This window comes from Phymastichus coffea, unplaced genomic scaffold, assembly GCF_024137745.1.
Source record: "Phymastichus coffea isolate CEN01 unplaced genomic scaffold, Cenicafe_Pcof_1.1 PCOF00063, whole genome shotgun sequence".
In the NCBI taxonomy this organism is placed as follows: Eukaryota; Metazoa; Arthropoda; class Insecta; order Hymenoptera; family Eulophidae; genus Phymastichus; species Phymastichus coffea.
Genome location: NW_026706874.1, coordinates 168946 through 182528, shown reverse-complemented (window position 1 = coordinate 182528; position 13583 = coordinate 168946). Strand labels below are relative to the sequence as shown.

General features: G+C 48.2%; 1 protein-coding gene across 1 annotated transcript; it reads right to left on the bottom strand.

The window, feature by feature from the left end:
- Nucleotides 1-6744: 6744 nt before the first annotated feature.
- LOC131667109 (cAMP-dependent protein kinase catalytic subunit 1) lies at nt 6745-11752 on the bottom strand. The gene has a single exon (XM_058940322.1). It carries the CDS (start codon nt 10702-10704, stop codon nt 9643-9645), a length of 1062 nt encoding a protein of 353 aa, XP_058796305.1. The 5' UTR covers nt 10705-11752; the 3' UTR covers nt 6745-9642.
- Between the last annotated feature and the right edge of the window lie 1831 nt (nt 11753-13583).

Here is a 13583-nt window from a genome sequence, read left to right as displayed (position 1 = left end):
TCGACGGACTGCGCGGAAAAGGCGGCCGATATCCACTTGGCCGTAATTGCTGACGCGGCTGCGCCGACCGCCGACGCCGTTTGGCGTTCGTTATGTTATTTATTTTTAGATTGGTTTCGCGCGCGCGCGCGCGCGCTTGCATAATTGGCGCACCTTGACATTGGCGTCACTTCGGGAAGCCAGGCCGAGCGCGCGCATACGGCTTCGCGTCTCCTCGGCTCGCCCCCAGGTTAAACGCACCAACCGGAGCCACCGCGACGCGCGCGGCCGAAGCCCGCCCGCCAATTAATCGACCCGCGCGCTGTTTGCGCGAGGCAAACTCGGGAACTGTGCCGCGCGTTTATTGTGGAACGAAAGCGCGAACCCCGTTGGGATTCGGCGACGGCCAGCGACGTAGCCCGTTTCGCGAAGGAAAACGCAGTCGGAGTGCGCGAGTTTCCGCGAGAACGCACCTTGGCCGAGGATCGATGTAGCGGCAGTTGTACGCGCGGGCTTATCTCCGGCGACGCGCGATAACGCAGGCGACGCACTCTCGTCTCTTCTTGTTAGCGCGTACACGCGCAGGTCCGCTTATCTGCGTCGTGCGCCGGCACAAAAGCACAACGTAGTCGACGCTCTCCGTTTCTTCCGTGAATTCGCTCGGGGAATCCGGATGGAGGGGCGGGGGAACGGCCTCTCTTCTTCCACCGCTCGTTCGTTTGCTCGTGCGGCAGGACGGAACGTTTCGGAAAGTTTCGCGAGAGCGACAGAATGGGATTCGCTTGGAATTGGGTAAAAGTCGAGCCTGCGGCTAGAGGGCGAACGCGCGCCACGCGCGCAATTTTCCGACTCTCCGCGTGGATTCCGTCGCCGCGTTATTTATCCTCTTCGTGTCCGCACACGACCGTGGCAACTTGGTCGATAATTAGCCGAAGCCCATAAATCGCGGCGATGACTTATGTGCCGAACGCTGATATACGAGAAAAGTTTGACGCGAGCGTCAGCGGAACTTTGCGCCACGCGCGGGAGAAAGGAAGGCGCTCGGACGTTTGTTTTGCGAGGAGGCAGGAACGCGATTAATAAAGCGTGCCATTTGCGATATGAATTATTCGCTGCAGCGCGCGTCGCGGCTACGAGTGTTTTCTGAAAAAGAAAAAAGGGAAAGGCACGAGGAAAAAGTGGGACGCGGGCACGAGCGCTCTCCAAACAAAGCCACGGCTCGTTCGTGCCCCGAAGTCTCTGCCGTGGGATTACGTGTACGCGCGCGAACCTCGCCGACGCGCAGTCGGTTGCACACGAGCCAGCGATTTGCATAGATAAGCGGAGTCGCGCCCGTTTCGCCATATATTTCAATCGAATGCCTCGTCGCGGTAGCGCTGAACTCTCTCGCGTTGTCCTGCGATAATTAAATCCGTTGCGCGCACCCTTTGAATGAATGACACGTGTCAGACTGAGGGGGAAGGGGGGCTACGACGAGAATACCGGTGAGCAGGGGCACTGATAATCGATCGTTACGTCACGTAAGAGAAAAAGGCCGCCTTTTCCGCGCGTCGCTTCGGAAAGTAGCCGGAATACGTGTGCCGGGAGCTTGCGAGCCTTTCGGGAGCTAAATCGGCCACGATGAACGTTGCGACCCGACTGAGTGACAGCCTTCTCGTGGATTGCGAAAATAAGTGTTCAAGGAGTAGGATGTTCAGTAGAGCTTTTCTATCGAAACGAACGAAAATAAAAGCTGCACGCGATGGAGGATTAATCGTGGAGCGATTGAATTTGGACCTCCGACGAAACGAATGTTCTTCCCACTCGATGCGTTTCTCCATCGCTCCAAAGCGAATCTCCAGCTGGCACATTGTCAATCTACATAAAAAGGAATTAATCGAGCTTCCTCCCTCTGTGCGCGTCGCTCCGGCAGCACGGGCGAAACGAGAACGGGGTCGCGCGTGAAAACGAAGAGTAAGCGAATCGCTCGGGCAGCGAGCATGTTTACTAGTCGCACTCGCGCAATAATTATAGAACGGTCGTCCATTGGGAACTGGCGAGGCGGCCACAGCAATCGAGGTCGAGAGCGTCATTAGTTCGGCCGATCGTGCCGCGAGGAGCTAATTGCCTTGCGCGCAAGGCGAGCGCCGCTGCGAACAGCTGGACTGCGGCTCCGCGCGAATTGGCCAAATCGCGCGAGCCGCACGCTGGCGAATTGATCCCGGGATGCGCTGCCGGCCTTAACCTTCGCGTGCGAGCCACTTAAGGGCCGCGCGTGCAAGGGACGGCCCCCGATTCCAATTCGTAGATTCTTTTACTCCCTCGCTACCTTGACGAGGATACGTTCACGGCAGCGAGTGATTTTGCCTCTGGGACACGCCAAACGCTCCGTCCCAGTGATATTTCGCGTGCCGGATGAGAGACGCCCCTCCCCCTCCTCCAGCCCCGAACGGCTGCTCTAGGCCGAGGAACGAACTTACCCTTGGCGAGATCTGCCGCAGCGATTCGCCTTAAAAGCGAGTGCCGCTTGGCGGTTCCGATCCCCGATCGCGGCACTGATTCTGCCTCGGAGAGCAAATCTTACAAGCGACGATCGCGAGGAAATTCCCCTCGGTATCTACGCGCCGAGGGGTCTTTACTCCCCTCCTTCGATGCCAATGCGAGCACGAGAGCAGAGACAATGTCGTGGAGGAGAAATACGGTTCTGGCTCAAGTGGAAAATTGCCGAATATGGTCAGACTCGGTGGCTGTCACAGGAGGAGGAAAGACCAGTCGGCAGCTGCGGAACAGTGGCGCGGATATATACAATAATTTGCCAGGGTATCTCGCGACCCTCCTCAACTGCGAGATAAGCAACGAGGGACGAGAAGGAAAAAAAGAATTAGGGGAGCCAGTGCGATAAAGGACAAGCCGAGTTGGGGGCTGCTATAGCGTCGAGATCTCGGCGAAACGATGACTTCGTTTGAAGTTTCAGGGTTTCTGGCGTGTCGTGCGCGTCGGATCGGCGGCGCGTGTCTCTCGTTCTTTTCTTTACGCTTTACTTCACCTCTGGTCGCGCGAGCAAACCAATCTACCGTGGACGCGATTCTCGTATGTATATGTGTGTGTGTGTGTGTGTGTGTGTGTGTGTGTGTGTGTGTGTGTGTGTGTGTGTGTGTGTGTGTGTGTGTATGGCGAGGGAGAGTGCGAACCCTTCGTTAAACGGCGTCCGAGAGCTGCTTGCCTACGCAATTGTTTTTCTGGCAGAACCGTTTGGCGTCACAAGGACAGTCCATGCGTAGCCGCTCGGCGCGCAAACTGCGCGATCCGAAATTCCCCCGGCCGACGGGAACTTTCGACTTCGTGGGCAAATATCAGCCCAGCTCGATAAGGTGCAGATGGCATGGCACTCGAGAAACATCCGGTCGACGCTCGGAAGCGCCGTGAGTGCCGAGTTATTAATAATCGTCGCGATAATACTCTGTGTGTCAAACATTGACGCGGATGTTTATAAATTGGCGAGCTTTTTCGTGCCTTTCGTGCGCGCTCAAGTCAAAACAAAAGGGAAAAGTAGGCGCTCTCGGTTTCACTGATATCGCGCGTATAGCTCGCGACCTGCCAAGCGCGAAAGAGAGGACGGGGAATCGCTTACTCGGCGATCCGTCCGCCAGCGGCGGCGAGTGCGAATCGCGCGCCACGGCCGATCGAAACGTTTGCCGGCCAATGAAATGCCGAGCCGCGCTCGACTCCCTTGATTTGCCGATTTTCCTAACCAACGACGACGGCTTCTCGCGAGTCACTTCGACGCGTTCTCGACTAGACGTGTTCGAATTTCATCGTCCGCCGAGCGTTGCCGAAACAAAACCCACGCTCGACGAAGTATTGATCGCGATAAAAATAATACCCTGGCGAAATTATTAAATGGTGTACATCGATATTCGCTTGGTAACGCAATACGGCGAGTACGTGGACCGAGCGAAAGAGTCGAGCGGTCGCGTCGCATTGAACATTTTCGCAAATTACGAAGCACTCGCCGCGCCCGCTGTCGAGTGCGTGAGCCTGCGAAGCTGACGCTCGTTATTCAGTCGGCGAGACGCGCGCTTTATTATTTATCGCTCGCTGCATAACGAAGCTCGAAATAGCTCCGCGCGGTCTTTACCTTCGCTAGATTGCCTGGCGTAAGCGCGCACTCTTGAAATATACGCGCGCGCGGAGATGAACCACGCGGACGAGCGCAAGGCGACTGACGTAAAGAGCACATTTGCCTCGGCAAGAGGAACAGTCGGATGTCAATCGGCGTGGCTGTAAAAATGCGTTAGCGCGATTGACGATCGGTTCGTCCGAGCCTCTGTTTCGGAATGACCGACGAGCGGAGAGAGAATCGGAAGAGGCGCCCCTCCCCATCCCCGCGGTCACCATCGCAGCGAGAGGGTCCAGTCGCGGTGTCCGATCGCTCTCGGGCGAGAGAACCAACGGGGAAGCGACGAGAGCGGGCAATGCGCCATGCGCGCACGGCGCTTGGATCGATGGCGCGTGCGCCCGGCGCGTTTCTCGTCGGCGCGACCCAGTTGTCATCGAACTCGAGCCGCGCTTTCGACGCCAGGGCGGCACGGCGGGCTCGCCTGCAGTCGCTTCGGCGCGGCTCGGCAGTCGTCGTCCTCCTGGACGTCCTCCTGCGACTGCGTCGGCAGCTCGCTTCGCCTTGCGCGAATTCAGCGGGCAGACGCGAGGTGACAGGTTCTCGCGCCGGAATAACGCGACGAATTGGAATGGCAGCCGACCGGGAATCGATCGCGCGGGCCGAAGCTTAAAAATAAAACTTAGCTATTTCCGTGGTTCGGTGTTTGCGTTACTCTCTCTCTCTCTCTCTCTCTCTCTCTCTCTCTCTCTCGCTCTCTTGGATTAATAAAGAAAAGACGCGCGACAAGAAACTTTCCAAACAATCGCGTTGGAGCAGAAGAGCCTCGCTTTGACGAACTATTCGAAGACATTCACGGTATTTTAAGCACCGGACGGGGGAATGTCGTTTGATTTTTTCACAATCATTCGAGTAAACGACGATGTATCTTTTTTCTTTTTAACGAGAAGGAAATTCTCACAAGAGTTCTCTCGCTCATCGAGATAAGCGAAGCGAGATCCCGCGCTTGCGAGCGGGAAGCTTTCAATTGGTTTTCCAGGCAAGCGAGCGGCGAATAACCGTCGAAGCCCAACGCCGGCAGAAAAGAAAGCAAGAGAGAAGCCACTGCGGAGACGCGCGCGCGCGCAGTGGAATATTAGAATACAGAAGGAAGAATGTGTATCGAGGCTGGCGCACAAAGCAGCAGTTCTCTCGCTCCCTCTCTATCTCTCACTCGCTCACTCGCAGCGATGGCCTGGATACATTTGCTAATAATAGTCCCTCAAGAGAGACAGAAAGATTACGAAATAGCATAGGAGTCTTCTTGCCCGCTACTGCTCTGCGCGATACTCTATCGAATATCCCAATTCTCTCTCTATTTGCTTTTGCTTGAATTTCATGCGCGCGAGATTTCATCGACCCGACACTTTTTAACGGTAATTTCTTATGCTCTAGCTTTATTAGTAAAATCAAAGCAACTGTCTACGTTTGTTAATTCGATCTAATTCAAGTTCAATATGTAAATTTTACTAAGTGAAAATGGTTTGTTGAACGCAAGTCACTGGTTAAACTAAAGGTAGTACAGTTTTCATCGAGACTCGCATGAATGAATGGCCCTTTGTAACATTGATAAGTTAATTTGCGTTTATTGTCATATTTACAAAAGTATCTTGGTACAATTACATTGAAAGCCGATAAAGTTTTTTACGTGGTTTTTTTTGTTGACTTGGTATATATATACGAATATATATATATATATATATTTTTTTTTATTTCCCTTTTTCTCATTTATAAAACTCAAAAGTTTGTTTCTTACTTCTGGTCAGGATTGAACGTTACGACGTATATATAATACTGCTTCAGTGTATCGGTTGGATCCTTTTTTTTCATCAAAGTAAGCGATTATGCTTTTTCGAAATTCTTTTGTCATTTCATATTCACTTAGGAGGGTTTGCGTTTTTTTTTTCATTTTTGTTGCTGTATGCTGAGAGATACCATCATAATATTCATTTATATTTCGGGTAAAAAGTGTTCTCTTCGTGTCTCGCGTACGCATATGCGAGAGATAGAACAAATTTGGGTTTTCCAAAATGATAATGATAAAGAGAAAGAATAATAATGCACCTTTGTACACTTAAATTTTTTCATCGTATATTTTTGCCTCTTTTTTTTGTTGTTATCATTAGTTAAATATTCGCTTAACATCATTCCTATATACAATATGATTAATTATTCCTCCGTTACAGACTAGTACAAAATGAACAAAGATCGACACGATATAATGCGTATGCGTTTTTTTTATGTTGACGCGTGTGTGTGTTGATTTCAAGTTTGTATACTTATGTGTTTGGATGAAAGTGTGTTTGTTTGGTTTTGTCAACGTCGAACGAAAAAATTGGAACAGCTGGAAAACCCAATTCGTCTTTTTTTTCGCTCAGCTTTCTTTTTCACACTTTCAGCTTTTTCATCTCGCATTCTCGCATTTTCTTTTGCATAGGACGCGCACACCACACACACTCACATCCTTATAATTTGTTTTTGTTTTTCTGGACATACTCTTTTACAATGTGTAGTAACATACGCCGAACGCTCTCCGATAAAACATATACATAAAAAATAAACAATTCAACAGGATAATATTCATATGCGTATAACTTTCATAATAATAATAATAATAATAATAATAATAATAATAATAATAATAATAATAATAATAATGTACACGGTGATTTTATAATATATGTACGAAGAAGGCGAGCCAACGAACAAAAAAATGCTTAAAAGACACGCGCACGCGCACCAAAATAAACTCTTACTCTCTCTCGCACTCACTCTTCTCGCGAAATATATAGAATCGCCGTGGATTCGTGCCGCGAAAATAAACTGTCGTCGTCGACGTCGTGGTGGCAAAACTCGCAGCTTTGCTCGGGAAACCAAAGGAAAAAAAGAAAAATCGAGTACAAAAAGAAAACGGAGAACCAAAGAACTACTCTCTTATCACTTTTTTTCTGTTTAATTATAACGCGGAACTCTCGATAAAGCAGCGTCGTGTCAATGTCGAGTGTCGTATTAATAGATAGCCACCGCGGAACGAAGATATAAAAAAGAGAGAGAGTGAGAAGTGGATGGGGGAGGAACGAAGAAGCGCACATCACTCTAAAACGAGTGCGAAACGAAAATGGCAAAGAGAGAAAGAAAAAAAGGGAGAAATAGCAAACAAACGGACGTGTAGTTGCGTCGCGCGGCGGCGCTCGTGACCGCACGTGAGAGCAGTTTTAATCGAGCCGATGATTGAGCTCAATTCCCAATTGAGATATGGGACTCGCGAGGCGCATCTCGTAAAACAAAAGGCGCGACGCAACGGCAACACCACACAACGGCGATTCCGAACCTTGCGCGCACTATTATACGAGAGATAGTGTGTAAGCTCGATTCCTCGATATATATCTTCTATTTACAATGTCGTCTTGTGTGTTCCATTTTGTCGGGGAACTCTGTTCATGTGTGTATACGTGTGGTAAACTCTTGTAATGCGTGTATGTCCCTGCAAGGGTAGGGTTTTATTTTATTTTTTTTTAAGGTAAGAGTGAGGAAGGTCGAGGTGCCGTTTGGCGTTTCTTTTCGCTACTAAGTATGATTGCTTGTCGTCGACTTGTCGGCTATGTTCTTTTATAATAATATTTCTTGTTGGTTATTATTATTTTTTGTAATATTCGTTCTCTCCAGTGTCTCACATGCGTCCCCGTTGCACACACGTGGACTTTTGAACGTGTGCTCTTACAAACAACCTTGGCGGCGCGCATACACACATACACACACGCATACACACACATACATATATATATATGAATATATATATATAGAAAAATAGAGGTTCACGAGAAAATCAAAGATATATATTAGAGCGACACGATCGCGCGCAGACAGACAGACAAGTCAGACGGACAGCCAGAGTGAGAGAGAAAGATAGATCAGATGATGATACTTCGTTGCCGCTGCTTTTTATATGTAGTCTCGGAGATTTGTGTGTGTGTGCGTACGCGCGCGCGCACGCGTGTGTGTGTGTGTCTTTTGTATATGAGTTCATGATGAGAGAGATAAAGATTGTAAATTAGCTGAACGTTCAGGTCGTCGTCGATCAAGCTAGTGTATATAAATTGATGTGGTGCGCTGGGCCGATCAGCAAGATTTATATACGCGCCTCGTGAAACATATGTGTGTTTTATATTACCCGTCTGCACCGATTGCTTATTTTTAAACTTACGCGCGCTCACGCCAGTCAAGGTCGCGCTTCCCGTGCTCGCTGCTTATACTCTCTTTCTCTCTCGTTTCACACGTGAAGAAAATTCGTCAGTCTGCGGAGAGACGGAGCATCTCTGGACCCGTTCTTTCTTTCCTTCTTTTTTTTTGTGGGTTTTTTTTTCAACTTTTTCTTTTAATTTTTTTGTGTTTTTTTTCTTTTGCTTGCATTTATTTTAATCATCTCTACCTTTATAATTGGCGGGGACAAAACAATTACATTATTCGACGTCGTCGGACGCATCTTTCTCACGCGCGCGCAACTCGCACACTGTAGCACACGCACACAGAACGCGTGATATACGTACGCACTGCCACCCAACTCAACATACGTAACGATTCCGTTGCACGACACAGACACCGCACACGACAAACGACACTGTTTTCTCTCTTCTCTCTCTCTCTCGCTTTCTCTCTCTTTTTCTGTCTCGATACAGCTCGACAGCTTCGCTCGAAGATGATGATTGCTTGATGATCCTGCAGGCACGGCCTCTTCTTCGCTTCCCTCCTCGTCCGCACATCTTCTCCATTTATATATATATATATATGTTTTAGTTTTTCTTCGTCTTCTGCTCGTACACGGCTACTCATATAAGTGTTCAAAGTAATAGAAGATTCTTCATTTTGTTACAACATTTTTGTTCACTGCGCTTCTCACACGCGCGAGAGGAGCGTGTTTCTCTCTTTGTTTAATCAATTTATTTTTACTTATTTTTCTTAACAACAAGCAAGTTCATAATCAGCAACAAGAATACTAAGAGTTTGATAGGAATTTACTTTTGCTATCTTCTGTTGTGCCGCACTGTTCACCTCATGCCACACACACCATTCAAACCACTATGCACCTCTTTTTTCTTCGTGTACTCAATTAAAATACCACAGCAGTAGCAGCAGTTGTAGCAGCAGCAGCAGCAGCTGCAAACTCATCACGTTTATATCCAGGAAAAATGCTTTCTAAGAGGATTTATTGGGTTGCGCTTTGTTGTTGCTGGCTCTTAAGAAGGAAGTGTGGGTTTCTGTGTTGTCGAGTGAGACTTAAAACACAACCTAGGAGAATGTGGCATTTGCTATCTCATTGTCGATGGAGAATCACTGGATGAACATGGAATCATTATAATAATGTAATTTTTTTGTTTATTTCTGTTTCATATTCCTTGTCTCCTAGGTCTCCAAGGTGCTTGGGACTTCTTCCAACAGGTTGTACCTCTGGATTGGCTGCAGCGCTCTGAGCACAGTTGGGTACAGTTGGCAGCTAATGATGAGCTTTGACCTTGACTAAGGTGGCCTCTTCAGAACTCAGCAAACTCCTTGGCGCACTTCTCCGTTGACGAGATTCTCAATGCCTCCTCCTCGTAATCATCAAAATTACTGGTGTCCCCTGGGCCCTTGCACCTTGGTATGAAAGGAGCCTCGATTCTTTTCTGGAAGATGGCAATCCAGTCGGTACTGGCAAACCATTTGTGATTCTTGATGTCGTTGACACCAGCCTTGAGGTTGCCAAACCTCTTGGTCAGGTCCACCTGAAGGAGGCTACGCAGCAGATCCTTCAGCTCGGAGCCAAAGTGAGACGGAAACCGTACCTTACCACTGACAATCTTCTCATAAATCTGAATGGGCTGGTCCGCAAAGAAGGGTGGATAACCAGCAGCCATTTCGTACACCAACACACCCAGTGCCCACCAATCGACAGCTTTGTTGTAGCCCTTGCTAAGGATGATCTCTGGCGCAAGGTACTCGGGTGTACCGCACAGGGTCCACGTTCTGCCCTTAATCCGCTTGGCGAAGCCGAAATCCGTGACCTTCAGGTAGCCCTGCGAGTCGATCAGCAGATTTTCGGGCTTAAGGTCCCGGTAAATGAGATCGAGGTGGTGCAGGTACTCGAAGGCGAGTACAATCTGGGCGGCGTAAAAGCGCGAGTGCGGCTCGGAGAAACGGCCGACCTTCCTCAGATGGCTAAACATCTCGCCGCCGGGCACGTACTCTAGGACCATGTATAGATTCGAGTTGTCCTTGAAGTTGAAGCGCAGCGACACGAGGAACGGGAAGTTTATCGCCTGCAGGATTCGCTTCTCATTGAGCGTGTGCTCAACCTGCTTGAGCTTCACCACTTTTTGCTTGTCGAGGATCTTCATGGCATAGTACTCCTTAGTGGGCTTGTGCTGCACTATCATCACCCGACCAAAGCTCCCCGTGCCTAGGGTCTTAATGCGTTCGAAGTCGTCGAGGCTCGCGGTGTTCGACGGATTTTTCTTCCACTTCTCTTCGAACTCCTCTTTGGCTTGCTCGAGGAACTCCTTGACGCTCTCAGCGGCGTCCACCTTCTTATTGGAGCTCGTGGCATTGTTGCCCATCTTGGCTTGGCTACTGCTGCTGCCGCTCGAGCCTGCCAAGGCTCCACGGATGTCGAGTTTTCTCAGAATGTCGGCTGCTTTTTTGCGACCTTGGTGCCTGTTGGCCAAAAAACCCTCGTCGCACGCGCACTAACTCGCTCTCTCTCTCTCTCTCGACCGCAAACTCTCTCTCACTATCTCACAGCGCTAGTGCTTCTTCTTTTCCCCTCTATGGACTTAGCAGACGTCGTTGTCGTGGCCGTCGTCGTCGTCTTGTCCGCCGTCGTCGACTGCTCGGTGCTTACACACACACTTGCGCGGGTGCCTTACACAAATAACACACACACACACACTGCTTGCTGCTGTACTGGCAGATATTTATCGTGTGCCTCACTTACACACCAACACACACAGTAGGCGCAAGCAGAACAGCCAAAGTGAGACGGAGATAACGAGAGCTACGGTACAGGCAAGCAGGCAGGCACGCGAGAATCGCTCGCTAACATACACACAGAGCTAGATACACAATGTGGAGATCAGAGCTCGTGAGTGAGAGAGAGAGAGAGAGAGTGAGAGAGAGAGAGAGACGACGACGACGACGACGATGACTAGGCGACGGTGTCTCTCGAGGAAAATGAAAAATAGGTCAACGCCGCTACTGCTGCTCCTCGTTCCTCGCTGCTAACACTCGCTGCTGCTCCGCCATCTCGACTCGCGCTCTCGCTCGTTCACTAGCTGATCGATTCTCTCTCGCACTCTTCACTCGGCGCTGCTGCTTCTGCTTGTTCCTTCCACTCTGCGCAGCCACATGCGTGACTTTTTCTTCTGCTTAGCTTGACGTCTTCGCAAACTCGCGCTCAGCGAAAGCTTCCCGTGTTTACAGACGTCTCGATGCGAGGAAGCTGCAGCTTGCCCGCTTGCTTGCAAACTTGGACGTGGACGAGCGGCGTTGATGGGCAAACGATGACGGACCTGCCCCTCTATCACCACAGAGCACGACACGACCAGCCAGCAGCGCACGGCCCGTTTCTACTTGCGACACTGCTGACGCGCGCCACCGCTCGATTCTACCGTCGCACTCTCTCTCTCTCTCTCTCTCTCTCACTTGCGCGCGTTCCCTCTCTTGCGCGCTCTCTCTCTCTCTCTCTCGCTCTCTCTCTCTCTCTTTCCCTCAGTCACTTGACACGAGCCAATACCGTTGTACTTCGGAGTATGCGTATATGTACACGTATATTTACGTGGTAGTATATATGGTGCCCTCCGAGATAGGGAGCTGCGCGCGCCGATTATTATGCCTCGGGCGGGTATTTTTGTTACGATTCCGAGGAGCTTTTTCTTTTCCTTTTTGCTAAGTTTTGGCAGAAAAGTCAAGGAAACAATTTGCACTCTATTGTGCAATGCTTTGTCTTTCGAAACTTCTTTTCTAGAATGCGAGCTTGCGCGACCTGATGTCTGAACTGACTAAATAAACTCCGAAGGTTTCGTTATTTTTAATAAATCACTCGTTTCCTCTTATAAAAAAGTGATGGATGCCATGTTGAAGCATTTTATTTATGATCTGATTGGCTAAGATATGGTCACGTGATAATCTGTTATGTGGTGACAAATAAGCGTAAAAGTATACTTTCGAATTGAGATTTTAGTAATGAAAATTCAATTTAACATAATTGATACGGGTCATTTTGATGACAGTGAAAGTAAAAACTATAAGCCATGGTATTATTGTTTTAACACTCATTTTGTAAAACTTCTGGCAGCGAATAAATTGTTTCATAAAAACAAGAGGTTATGCTTTGAAATTGTTCCAATTATTTTCTATTACTAATCGATAATCTGGTTTTTAAACGAGTAAAATTGAAATAAATGGAATGTCGCAATATTGATTCATAGAATAGGATAAATTTAAATAATAATTTGATCGGTGTAGTTGAAAAGAACTAAAAGATTATTATCGCAGTTTTTGATATGACAAATCATGAAATTGGAAACATGGAAGTAGCTGTTTTACTAATACATATTTTCCGTTGCGATGTATTTTGTAAAAAATGGAAAAACCCATTTTTAACAAAGTATTTGTGTTAAATATGTTAATCAATATAACAAGAAATGAAAAAGAAGACAAGAACACGCGAAGCTCGTCTAACGTCACTAAGTATTACTAAAAATTATATGGAATGTGATACTTATTTTTTTTTTACGTTAAAAAATCTGAAAACAGCAATAAAAAATGGATTACCTTTTGCAAGCTCGTACTTGAAAAAAACATATAAATTACCAAAACATTGCCATTAAAGCTGTAAAAAATCACGAGAATTGAAAATTTTCGATTGAGTCGATCTCGTGAGCTTTAAAGTTAACTTTATCGACCGTGCACGAGCTTGCAATTGCAACTACAAGATGGCAGGACCAGTTCAGATGAGCACGCGTTTCAAATGGTCACGCGACTAACGAATCGCGGGATTATAATATATATGTATATATAGTTTCATATGAGAAAGAGCGAGGCGAAAACGTTCGTTATAATGTAAAAATAGGTAGCGCTCGATCTATCAGACTGAAATAGATCCCTTCCAACGGAAAATTTTCAGACGATAAACTGCAACCGTTCCTCAATGAAAAATCGCGAATCCGCACGGACGTGTGGTGTTTACGCGAGCCGAGTCTTCTGATTCGGCGTTAACACCAAAACATCGATCGCCGCGCACCGTGACCTTCCGACAGAGAATTGTACGGGTAATTGCTCGCTCGAGCGTTGGAAAGAGAGAAAATGACACGTAGGACGCGCGGGCGCAGCTTACGTAAACGACACTTTCTAAAATAATTCACTCGAGAAATGCCCCTTTCCCACAAGAACCAACAAAAGCAAGATCAAGAGCACTAGAGGAGGAGAGCGAGAGCGA

Excerpts from the sequence above, each read along its gene's own strand:
- LOC131667109 (XM_058940322.1), bottom strand. The coding sequence starts at position 10,704 with ATGGGCAACAATGCCACGAGCTCCAATAAGAAGGTGGACGCCGCTGAG.